This window comes from Lagenorhynchus albirostris, chromosome 20 (assembly GCF_949774975.1).
Source record: "Lagenorhynchus albirostris chromosome 20, mLagAlb1.1, whole genome shotgun sequence".
NCBI lineage: Eukaryota > Metazoa > Chordata > Mammalia > Artiodactyla > Delphinidae > Lagenorhynchus > Lagenorhynchus albirostris.
Window position 1 is genome coordinate 42,664,370 of NC_083114.1, and position 12,765 is coordinate 42,677,134.

Genomic DNA, 12,765 nt, shown 5'->3' on the forward strand with positions numbered 1-12,765 from the left:
GGTCCCACTTAATGCCCTGCGGCAGGACAGCCCTACTCGCTCACCATGAGGAAGGCAGAGTAGACAACTCTTCTGGCCGTGGGGATGATTTGGCCCCCACCCCGGTGCAGGGGCTCCTGGGCAACGACTGCATCCAGGATCTTAAACTTGACATTTCGAATCACTGGAAAGGAGAAGGGGGAGCTGACCGCTGAGTGGTTCTGGTGCTAGTCAAGGGCGCACGGGCAGAGCAGCAGGGAGCCTCCTGCAGCACTGCAGCTATCTTGTAGCCATGAAAGATATGGTACAGAATCAGCCTGCAGATGCGCGTTCTAATAGCATATGCGGAGGTGTGAAGGTAAGCATATGTTCTCAGAGTTGGTTTCAGACCATGTTCAGACAGCATAACGTGTCCCTAGAAGTTTATGTGTTTCTTTTCCAGATATTTAATTATTTTGGGATGTAGAATAAGTTCTAGGAATTGCACATTTGTCCCTACTAAGTCCAGTCCTGGTCTATAAACAACTCCAATCCCATCCCCCCGATACCCTTCCTGAAACACATTCCCGAAATGAGGAGCAAATGTCAATCTAGACATGACTTCCATTTCTAAGATGTACCAAGCAGTAGCACCAGAATAGGGAAGGAGAAGGGAGGAAGCTGGCCCAAGACATGGGAAGGCCCTGTGGGCCCCAAGCTGCTGCTTCTGCTGGGTCCCAAAGATGAGCCCATCCCACCTCATACACCCAGATGCAAGGACCCTAGAGGCGCTGGTGGACTTACACTCATCACAGAGGGGCCCCTCCCTGGTTCCCCACTGGAAACCTTGAACGATGCTGTCCTTCACCGAGCCGAGAAGAGCCTTGTCCACCTGCACAAAACACGAGGGCCCCTTAGCAGTGACCCTGGCAACAGCCGAAGAGTTTAGAGGGAGAAGGAGGTAGGTACACCAGTAAAAGAATACTCTTCTTCACCAGAAGATACAAAATACTTTCGGGAAAAATAAGAACACTTTGTAGTTTCTTCCACTCAAGAGCTAAGAGAAGGCCGCAGGGCTTCCCTTAGTTCTTCTGTACCTCAGAGGGCAGGGTATCATCCACCAGGATGTTGGGGCCGGTGGCATCAGGGCCAAAAGCCCAGATGGAACGGGCAGCCAGCAGATCCCAATCGTACTTGGTCTGGAAGAACTCTCCCAGCTTCTTCCTGGAGGAGGAGGAGAAAATGGTCATGTCAGACAGCTCCATGCTTGCCCGTTCCTGAGGCCACAGATCCTGCTTTTCTGGATGACAGTCGCCTCAGCCCACCTACACTGTGCCAGGACAGTGGAGACAAAAATCAATTCCTAGAGGGAGGGATGTGTCGTGCTAGAGACTCATCAGGTAAGCTGTTCGGCCCTGGAATCAGAGCCACACTCTCACCTGTTCCACGTGATCTGGACCACCTCGTTCTCTATGTCCTCAGCGAGCCCCTTCTCAAGAGGCTCGGCAATCATGGTGATCTTGTTCCTAGTCAGAAAGGAAACGGGTAATGAGGAGGGTCAGCAGGTTGACCCTCCAGTCAGAAAGGAAGTGGGTTCTGAGCAGGGTCAGAAGGGTTGTTCCTAAGAAAGGGTGACACAGGAAAGAGCTAAGGCAGTGACATCAGTGAAAGCCACAGGAGCAGAGTAGAGCAAAAACGGCTCATCTTCTTACATTTGAATCTATCACTCTTTAAAAAAGTAAAATTTGGGGCATTTTTTAAAAAAGCTTTAAACAGTGTTAGTTATTAAACAGTGAAACAGTAGAGTTGCTGCTAGGGAAAATTTTAAGATGGTCATGTTATACAGAGAGAAAAAGTGGCAATTACGAAACCACTGGGAGTAGCTCAGGCAAAGAATTCCACGGCATCATGTCCAAAGGCATAATGAGAGGGCTGGGGTAAAGCTCAGGTGTCCTAAGCACCCTCATCCCTAGACTTAGGGGCCTCTATTGGTGATTGGGGTAGAGCTGGGGGCAGGGGAAAGCGACCCCTGTGAGTCCCAGGGTCACTGTGACCCCCAGCTTACTTCTTATTGGGAGTTTCAGCAAAGCACTTGAGGGAGGATGTTTCCACGACCGTCTCACAAAACGTGACAACGGGGTCAGCCACCTGAGAAACAAAGTAAACTGTTAGGCAAGGTCTAACTGTTGGGAGGACAACCTTCTGCCAGAGGGGATTCCAAGGTTCCCCTGACGCTACCTCTGCAAGAACCCCTGTCTTTTTTTTTTTTTGCGGTACGCGGGCCTCTCACTGCTGTGGCCTCTCCCGTTGCGGAGCACAGGCTCCGGACGCGCAGGCTCAGCGGCCATGGCTCACGGGCCCAGCCGCTCCGCGGCATGTGGGATCTTCCCGGACCGGGGCACAAACCCGTGTCCCCTGCATCGGCAGGCGGACTCTCAACCACTGCGCCACCAGGGAAGCCCAGAGAACCCCTGTCTTAATCAGTGTTAGTGACAAGTACCATAGCAGCCTGAGGCTAAAAGTCTGCACCTAAATTAAGAAGCCTGGAAAACTTAGTGTAGTGCACAATTTATATTCCTGAGCCGAGAGTAAGTGGAGATCAGTTTAAGGCTTAAATTATAGTCTCCCAAGGTATCTTCCAACAACCATATAGCCGTCCCACCGGCATTCACTGAACACCGTGGGTCTGTCAGAGCTCTGCCTCGACAGACTGACTGGCGAGCGCCTGTTCCATCCTCAGCCCACGACCTCGGGGCAGCACAGCTCCTCCCAGAAGCCCCCAGACGGCCTACTCCCGGAAAAACGCAGCGTCTTCTACAGCACCAGCCCTGGGCTAAGAGGGGCACTTGAGGGCACTCACTCCCATGACCACCACCCATGGCCCTGGAGAAAATGTGTCTGTCCACTGAGACCAAGGCTGTGCGACGGGCAGTTTAACTGAGGGGCTACATTGAGACCTCACCACAAGTCCAGAAGAGCCAGTCCCCACGCTCTCCTCGAAACCATCCACTCTGGGCCCTAATCACCACAGATGGCTTAGCTGTGCAACCATTTTCTTAACGAAAGATCAAGAATAACTTTGGCTTGGGAGGCTTGACTCTGAACGTCTGACACTGAGAATAATCCCCACCGAAGGAGGCAAACCGGATTTCCAATCCTTCCCACACAGGGAGCAACAGGTCATGCTTTTCCCATGCAGATCTCCTCCCCTGGACCACCCTGCTCCCCTTGGGCCTTCCTGGGGACTCAAGGGTTTGGCTGCTTGTAAAATCAGCCTGGAGCTGTGAGCCAAGCTCCTGGCCAAGCAGGCGCCAAAGAAAGGAGCGGCTGCTTTACCTTGATGTCTATCTCCGAGTACATCTTCCGCAGATCGTGCATCACACAGTCCAGGTAGAGCTCCCCAGTACCCAGGATCACGTGCTCACCAGATTCTTCCACCTGAAACACAAGGACCCTGGTGGTCACAGCCTGGACTCTCTTGTGGCAGCAACACAGACAGAGACAGCATCAAGGCTAGAACCCAGGAAGAGGTGCCCAAGCCCACTATCAGAAAAGCCACTTGTCAGTGTTGGTTCCAGCCTCTTCAGGAAGGATCAGTGGGGAGCAGTGACCTATGAGTCAGTCCTCAAGACACCCGGACCACTGAGCACAGTGCTACTGGGTGTGAGGTCACGGACTGAATTAACATCTTAGCCATTTAGGGAAAACCCTGCTCTGTCTGTGGATATAAGCTGACCCTGTAGCCCTGGCCAACTCCTCAGAAAGCTATGCTGGCAGGCTCAGAGTGACTCACTTTTCCCTGTGTTTTCTGGAAAATCAATTCAAAGTGTACTTTCCAGGAATCACCTTTCCTATCTAAAGACGCTTGTGTAAGATGCACACACGTGCATACAGGCCCATACACACAAACAGGGGTCTTGTACTGCCTTCAGATGACAACAGACAGGGACCAGTCCCTGATGTAGGCTGCCGGAAGCAGCAGATCAGAGCCACCCGATGGACAGGAAGCAGAGTGTGGCACAAGCAAAGACCCCTCAGCCTGGGCACACAGGGCTCGGCAGCAACTGCTGCCTCGGGCCTACCTTGGTGGTGAGGGACGGATAGCTCTTGTTGACCTTGCGGAGGCCGTCCAGCATCTTGGGCAGCTCAGAGGGGTTGACCGGCTCCACAGCAATCTTGATAACAGATGTGGTGTTGAACTTCAAGGGCCGGAAAATCTGAGCCTGAGACCCAAAATGCAGAGCAGTGAGGACACCTGCCCTGAGCAGGCACAGACAGTGCAGAGGTCAGGGAGAAGCTGAGGACCTGCTGGGGAGCTGACTATCCCCCCCACCTGAGCCAGGGCGCTGCTTGGAGGCAACCTGAAGGGCCATTTATTCCCACATATGTTGGCAGAACAAAAAGAGGAGGGAAAGAATAAAAGGATCCCTTCTAATTCCTAGCATTCAGTACAAGGAGAATCCAGCAGGGTCAGATCTGGAAGGCTGAGCCCATGCTGAGGCCTGGCAGCAGGAAGCAGCAGTGACTCCAGGTTCATCCCCTGCGTGTTCTGCTGCTTGTTGCTCACATGTGCTGCGGCTCCTTGTCACCCTCTAGCTTAAGCCAATCTAGTTGCCTCTTCCAAAACTCTACCTCCTCATTGCCTCGGGGTTCAGTTATGGTCGCGGTCTTCACAATTGGTTGATCGACACCTTCAATCAGAACCCAGTTGCCAGCAGGAACACGGTTCACTTCGATGTGGTACCTGGAGCAGCATCCAATAAGCAGCAATGGAACTTGGGCAGAGTATTCCAGAGTAGTTATTCATTCCATAAAAATTTACTGAGCACCCGCTCTGTGCCAGGCACTGAGCCAGGAGCAGGGTGAGTAAAACAGATACATTCTAGCAGGGGAGGGATGCGATAAACAATCAATCATATGGCCACACATATACGTGGTTACAAACTGATACATGCCATCAAAGAAAAATGCAAGGCATAACATGAGGACAGAACAGGCAAATCTAATTCCAGTTAGATGTTGGTAGTAAGCAAACCACTGCCCAAGGGGTAGAATGTGAGGAGTTGCCAAAAGCACCACAGAAGATACTGCAATTCTCCTAGCTCTTCAATTTTCTTCTGCTTCTAGAGAATGGGGTGAACTTGGAGGGAAAAGGGGCTGTTGGCAAGGCGCAGCAGCCACCCCAGGAACAGGGCAGCCTCGGTTCGGCTTTCTAGCTAAAACGCCAAACTGAGGAACTGACGAGCAGCCCAGACACGCAAGCGAAGTTTAATTCTGCAGACTGGGATGCTACAAGGGATCCAGCCAAGTCTTTATCTTAGTCAAAAAATAGTCAGTGGAGTTTGGGAAATAATTTCTTTGGGAGAAACATAAAGGTTATGATTTAAAGAACACAGAAGAGGAAGACAAGATTAAGATGAGTGAACATGGAAATCCTGCTACAAGTTTATACAAACCATCCAAAAGGCAAAGGCAGGGCCCTTGGCATTATCTCAACAGTAGCTGCCTTGTGACCCTAGCAACCTTGGACAGTAAGAACCAGAAGTCAACACATCTGCTGAAGGAGTGTCCATCTTACCCCCATCATAGGGGGGTAAGATAGGGCCAGGCAGCTACTGTGTTTCCAAGGAGGACCACCCCTTTCAGCTCGCTGGGGCAGTTCCAGTGCAGAGGCCCAGGCATGCCCCTAGGGGCCCTGGTTGGCAGTACCTGGCCACGGAGATCCAAAGGCGGCCCACGGTGCATATCTGGGAGTCTTCCTCATCCTCCAGGGTGTAGTTCTCTCCCAGTACCTTCACAGGCTGCCCAGCATGGATGGTGCCACTTAGCACCCGGCCGAAGGCATGAAACTGAACCCCATCGTCTGTGCTGTACATCTTGGTAGTGTGGCACATCAGGGGACCCTGGAGGTGGGGACAGGGTGCAGCCTCAACCACATAGACTCTCTGCGTAAGCACCACTGTCTCCACCTTCCTTGTTAGCAATGACGTGAGCTCCACGAGAAGGCAGCCCAGACCGAGAAGAAGATGTGGCAATCTCCTGGGAAAATTCCAACCGAGGCCCACCCCTGCTTAGTTAATAGATGTCACAGGCATAGCAAAATAAATCTTCCTTTTTCTTGGGGGGGATGAGGACACTGGGAAAGAGAAGCAGGTTTAGGATGGTAGAATGGCACTTTTAACTTGCAAGATTATAAGACTAACTTGCCCCAAATTTCCTCCAAAGAAGTAACTCACAATTCTCGACTGGCTGTAACGTTTATGCCAAGAAACTAGATTGCCTAAGGAATGACTAGGAAAGGTTTTTTTAAAAGCCAGGACTGGGACTTTCCTGGCGGTCCAGTGGTTAAGACTCTGCACTTCCACTTCACAGGGCACGGGTTCGATCCCTGGTCAGGGAACTAAGATCCCGTGTGCTATGCGGCAATCAATCAATCAAAAATTAGAAGCCAGGACTGACAAGATCAGTTATCATTCGTTGAATCTTTACTACCTGTCAGGCACCACGCTAAACACAACCGTGACACTTGCTTAATCTTACTTACTTCTCATAACTACCACATACAAATTATTATCATCTCTTTATAGACCAAGACCCTTAGACTCAGAAAGCCTGAACAGTGTTCTCAAGATCACACCAGCATTAGTGGTAACATCGGGCTTTGAATTCAGGTCATTCTGACTACGCCCATTGGGAAGGCCATGTAAGGATGGAAAAGAAGGCATTACTCCTGTGACTGGAAAACAGTATTCCCCATACAGTAGGGGACGGAAATCAGAGAACCGGGGGGCCACGTTCCCTTACATCAGGGTCACAGTCGCTCATGGCCTCCCCGAGGTCGGAATCCACACCTCCGGTGTAGGTGTGCTCGATCTTGGGCTTGGCGCCCACCTTTGGAGAGGGGATATGCTGCACACACATGTCCACAAAGCCTGTGGAGGGAGAAGAGAAAGCCATTACTATACACTCTCATGGGGGAAGGAAGTGGGGAGTTCTGATCCACTCATGATGGTCAGAAAACTAACAGTGAGGGGACTGCTTTTCAGCTCTAAAAGCTATGGTCCTATGATTCTAGGCAGAAGTGATACCCTGTTTCCTGGGCATATGCTGCTAAGAGATTTGGAATCACACTGATGCCAGGGAAGAGCAAGAAGCAGGTCTAAGGGGTTCCTTGGAACTCAGGTGACAAAAGCTTCAGCCAATAAGCCACACAAGCGAGAACCTGCACTGGCACCTTGAGGTGCCTGGCATGTCTGCTTTTAGTTGGGGTCTCCTACGTCAGAATGATGACCAGCCCAGAATGAACCATTAAAATTATGCGCTTTAGGGATTCAGATACCTAATTCCTACCAGACTCGGAATCAGGAGGTTGCTGAGAGGGCCCTTAGCCATCACCTTTCCCACCTCCCTTATTTTACAGATGAGAAATTAGAGTGACAAAAGGATTGAGTGGCTGGCCCGGGATCACCCCATGGGACGGGGCCAGAGTAGGATTAAGACTCAGGTCTTTTCCCAACCAGTCTGGGGCTTGTTTTACTACAGCACCTGCCTTCTGCGTGACTAAAATACGAGAAAGAGAAGCTTGGGGGAGAGAGACTGGGGTCATAACCCATCTCCCAAGTCCCAGCCGGGGGCTTTCCCCACTATTTTACCACACCCACGAGTCCACCTTCCTGACTGCCCTCTGGCAAAAATACCAGAACCTCAGAATCTGCTTCCCCATCCCCTTTACTTGCGTGTTCCTCCTGGTAGGGAAATCTAATTGCTTTTGTTTTCCCAAGATAGAATTCTTGGTACCATCCTCTAAGCAAAGCAGCTAGGAAGAAACCCAGGTGCCCTGCATCCTGACCTGCAGTTTACTTAAAAGAGGCTCCGATCTCCAAACACCACTGTGGGGTAAGGAAAAGGTCCCCATGATACATGTGGAGGAAATGGTGATGATGACGAGCTCCTTACCTGTGAACTCGCCGAAGAATTTTTTGCAGACCAGCCTGAGCAGGGGGCGGATGTTCAGCTTCAGCTCCTCCTTGGTCAGGTGGATGCCGAGCTCATCCAGGGTCCTCGGGAGGCTGGTGTCCACATCACCCACAACCTGTGACAGAAACAGACACCATGTTAGCTCGAATGATAGCCCCAGTGTGGTGGTACAGAGGACAAAGGGGGCCAAAGGGCAGGAGAAAGGGTCACTGCACTGGGTTCTCTTCTATAGGGAGAGCTCTTGGCAAGGATATCAATTTGGTTTCAGGGAAATCTTTGGTACTTACACTTCAAACCAACAGTGGGTGTAGCAAGCTCAGTTAAATGCCCACATCAGCCAATAAACCTGGCCCTCTCAAACGGACTGTCAGTGCTGCCCCCTGGTGTCCAAAAAGCAGTATCTCACCTCACTCAGGAAATCCCTTACCCTTCCTTCCCTATTTAGAGATTTCTCAGATTTAGAGGATCACTGCACTGGAAGGAACCAAAAAAGGTCACCTAGCAGTCCATCGGCTGTCAGGATGGGGCCAAGCTAAACCGTCCTCAGCAGACTCAAGGACTCTACGGAGACGGACTCTATAAATTTCTTCTTTAATCCATTCTGGTCTCACACAAGATACGAAGTATTTTCCAGCACTAATAAATTTTAATCGTGGTACTTTGTCTTGTTGCTATGTTTTACTATTTTGTCAGTGGAATGGCCACACAACATTTTGTGTATGTGTGTGTGTTCACTGTGCACAGTGCTTATTAAACACTTGCATAAACACATAACATTCATAAAGTATAACTGTCTTGGGAGAAAGGTATGTATGAAAATTCCTGTATAACATTATTACCCTTTTAGGTAGCACAACTTCATACAAATGCAATGTTATATTCTTTTCTTTGGAGCATCCCACATGTTTGTTTGTTTGTTTGTTTATTTTCATTGGCGTATAGTTGCTTGGAGCATCCCACATGTTTAACTACATCATTACCACCGTCTGATGCACCCTTTTCAATCTGACAAACATCACATACATACGTGCCCAGAATAGTCATTAGAATCAAGCTCATACAGCCATTCATTTAATGGCTACAAAATACTTCATTTTATGGGGTGTACTGTAATTCATTTAATCAGATTCTCACCGATGAACAAGTATTTCCAGTTTTTTCCCCTTTTCCTGCTGGTATAAATAACACTATAACATATATATATATATTTTTTTAAATATATTTTTATATGTGTATAAAAGTAAAAACTAGAGGACGTTCACGTGAAACAATTATATCTAAGTTAAATCCCCATAACTGAAACTATAATTTCTCAAGTGTCACATTCTTTCGAATAGTCAAAATCTTTGTACATTTCTCCAGGCTGTGCCTTTTCTTTTCTATCTTCCCCCTTTACTCTGATCTCAACAGCACTTAGAGGACTGTAGTGTTCTAGATCCAGAAGATTGGTGACCAACCTCCCTCATACTGAGTTAATACAAAACTGATCAGGTTCAGGGGCAGGGTGAAGACCAAGCTCACCAGCTCTTCCACCTTGCGCTTAGAAGGGCAGACCTGAGCCAGGGGCCTGACACACTCACCTGAGCGAGGATCTTATAGAGGGGCTCCAAGATAAACTCCACGAAGCTCCTCTGGGAGCTGCTGGTTGGGGCCTTTTTGGTGAACTTTCGCCTGAAGAGATCAAGAGTTATGGGAGACCCAGGAGGGAGAAGGCAGTGTCACCAACCCCAAGGGTGTATTTCCTAACTTCTGAATCTGGGCAAGGCCAAGTCTTGAGGGGAAGGAATGTGTGAGATCATACAATCTCCAAACAGAGACTCCTGAGAGGGCATAGGTTATGACGCTCATGAATGCCTGGGCTGAGCTGTGGAGACTTCAAGGGAAATGGCCTCTCACCGTGTTAGAGCTCATGAAGTCAGCTCACTTAGAGGAGAAAAGATGGTAGTTCACGTCTAATAAAAAAGTAGGTTTTAATCTTAGGAACTCTTTGTCTGTCTGCACTTACTGGGAAAATGGATCACGCCTCTAGAGAGTCACTTCCTGCACTCTACTTACGTCTTGGGGTTGAAGTAGATGTCACCCCAGAGTCTTTTAGCAAATTCCTGGTAGTTAATGTCACCTATAAGAGAAGCCATACAATTATAGTCTACCTAGCAAAGTACTGTTTAAAATTGTTTCATGCGCCACAAGTGGTTTCTAGCTGAGGAATTCTTGCACCTTCCCCTCCAAGGTCCAGACATTTGTTTCAACCCAGGCAGGCAGACAAGGATACTGAGGCACAAGGGACACGACTGGTCCAAAGTCAACAAGGCGATGCTGGAGCCAAAATGAGCACTCAGGTAGCTCCATCTCCAGCAAGCCTGTGCCTGAGCTATGGACAAGGATACAGTTTATATCCTTTCCTTTGATGCAACAGGCTCAACTGCCTACATGCTATCCTCTGTGTGCACCTGTTACCGCCCCTTCCTGCAGTGGATCTTAGTAGTTCCTTCATTCCTTCCTGACCCACAGAAGCTCTACTCCGCTGCCAGTGTGGGCAACCTCCCAGCTGCAGCACCACGCTGAGGCTCCGACTAGCCCCCAACCTCTAGAAGGCGCACACCCAGCCCTCTGGAGAGAAAACACCAAAGCTAACCGTGGTGTCATCTTTTACCAATTGATATTTTTAGCTTGACTGCAACTGCTGATCCTCATCAGACTGAAGTAAGCAATTGTGGCTTTTAAAATTCAAGATCTTCTGAGTCCAGAGCTCCTCTAACATTCAGTTAGCTCCCTGATATCACCAGCTGTCTCATGGATGTTTCTAACCCAGATGTCAGACTGCAATCTCTTTCTCGAGAAGCCATAGAGGAAATTCATCACCTTTTCCCTAAAGCCACGTTCTCTCAGACTTCGCTCCCTTTCAGTGAGGCCATCATCGGCACTACAACCAAGCTCAAAATCTTTGTTGCCCACTTGGTTAATGACCACGTTTCCCCTTCTCTCCCACATTAGTTACTTTCACCCTCTCTCCTCTGTGAACCGCTGCTTCTTTTCCACACCTCTATTACTGCACTTAACGTACACTGTATTATGATCACTGGAGTGAGCTGCCCGAGCACTCACAAGAACCAGGCCTAGTGCGTAACAGACGTTTAATACATGCTTACTCTAAGAATGAGTGAACACCTCTCCAATCCCCCTGCCCCCTTTCAACCTCAAAGATAACATCCGGCCAATAATCACAATCCTGTATCTGCATATTGGCGAAAATGTCTAAATAAGTGTCCCTTCCCTCATCCTTTCCTCTCTGGCCTATCTTCCATCAGCTTTGCACATATCACCCCACCCCAATCTTTACTAGTTCCTAACTGCCTACAGGATAAAGTCTAAATTCCTTAACCTCGCATTCCAACCCTCCCCACTGTGGCCCCAACCCAGCCTCCCAGTAGTTTTACTTGAACTCTTCTCCTTGACGGAACAGTCCACTATTCCTGAACAGCCGCCCGTGGGCCAACACCACCTGCCTCCATGCCTCCCCTCCCAGCCCAGCAAGTCTGGACATCCTGGCTCCCTACTCCACCGTCAAAGCCCCATCTCCTTCACGCAGCCTCCCCTGGGCCTTTGGAGCTCTACCTGCCTACGGCAGCCACCAGGCACTAAGCCTACACCACCTTACACTGTCATTCATCACTGTGGGATTCTGTCTACCCACTGGATGAAGTTCCCAGGAGTCAGAGATTATTCATCATGCCTTGTGTTCCTAGTAAGAAGACATGGTATCAATTTTGGCAGGATGATGTGATTAAAAAAAGCACCAAAGTGGATTCTAGTCCCAACCCCATCAGTAAGTTGTGTCCCTGGGCACAGTTTTCCCACATGTAAAATGATGGGGAATGACTCAGTGATCTCTGAGTCCTTCCAGTGCTGACTTTCTAGAAGTCCATACGTGGCTTTTCATAATGATGCTGGGGCTCACAGCTGGCTTCTTCGGAAACTAACAGTGGGTTCCAAGGGTGAGTAATAATCTCTCCTGAGGCTCAGAGCCATTTTCAGTCAGAAACTGAACCGTCAATACATTATAATTATAGAAACAATCTTGGATTTTGCTTCATATGTTGATACAAAGAACATTCAGAAACATAACCTGGAACTTTGTTCAGGTGAATTTCATTTACTGTCTGTCCATCTATACATTTTTTAAAAAAGGGCCATTTGGAAACAACCAAAATATATGTCTAATGATGAGAAAGCGAATAAGTTATAGTACATCTATACAGCGGACCAACAGGCAGTTACATAAAATCATTTTTTTTTTGCGGTATGCGGGCCTCTCACTGTTGTGGCCTCTCCCGTTGCGGAGCACAGGCTCTGGACGTGCAGGCTCAGTGGCCACTGCTCACGGGCCCAACCGCTCCGCGGCATGCGGGATCTTCCCGGACCGGAGCACGAACCCGTGTCCCCTGCATCGGCAGGCGGACTCTCAACCACTGCGCCACCAGGGAAGCCCCAAAAAATCATTTTTATCAATAAATTTTAATAGGCAAATTATTGTGATCTAATGCTAAGTGAATATTTACCTTATGCTATTATACTATATGTATATATATATATTATGATCTCTTTTATGTAAAACACTGAACTGAGAAAGAAGGAACTATCTCAGAATGTTTGCAGTGGTTATGGTAATGAGGTTATGGGTGAATTTTGTTTCCTTCACATTTTACTGTATTTTCCACTTTTCTAAATAAGGATGCAGTAAATATGTACGTATTTTAAAAAAGACCAAGTTTCAATTGGTCCATTATGTTCACCAGAGCAAACGTTTCCATGTTTTAGAGTAGGCAGGAC

The 12,765-nt window shown here is 48.7% G+C and overlaps 1 protein-coding gene across 1 annotated transcript in view; it reads right to left on the minus strand.

Moving 5' to 3' along the window:
• Positions 1–12,765, minus strand: part of EFTUD2 (elongation factor Tu GTP binding domain containing 2) — a 33,126-nt gene that overhangs the window by 1,890 nt on the left and 18,471 nt on the right. The window contains exons 12-24 of the mRNA XM_060135964.1: positions 9,991–10,054; positions 9,516–9,606; positions 7,915–8,050; positions 6,763–6,890; positions 5,668–5,861; positions 4,591–4,702; positions 4,041–4,181; positions 3,295–3,396; positions 2,024–2,106; positions 1,398–1,484; positions 1,056–1,182; positions 763–850; positions 45–163 (exon numbers count right to left, since the gene is read on the minus strand). Coding sequence (XP_059991947.1) covers positions 45–163; positions 763–850; positions 1,056–1,182; positions 1,398–1,484; positions 2,024–2,106; positions 3,295–3,396; positions 4,041–4,181; positions 4,591–4,702; positions 5,668–5,861; positions 6,763–6,890; positions 7,915–8,050; positions 9,516–9,606; positions 9,991–10,054 — 1,472 coding nt within the window. The remainder of the gene's footprint in view (positions 1–44; positions 164–762; positions 851–1,055; positions 1,183–1,397; positions 1,485–2,023; positions 2,107–3,294; positions 3,397–4,040; positions 4,182–4,590; positions 4,703–5,667; positions 5,862–6,762; positions 6,891–7,914; positions 8,051–9,515; positions 9,607–9,990; positions 10,055–12,765) is intronic.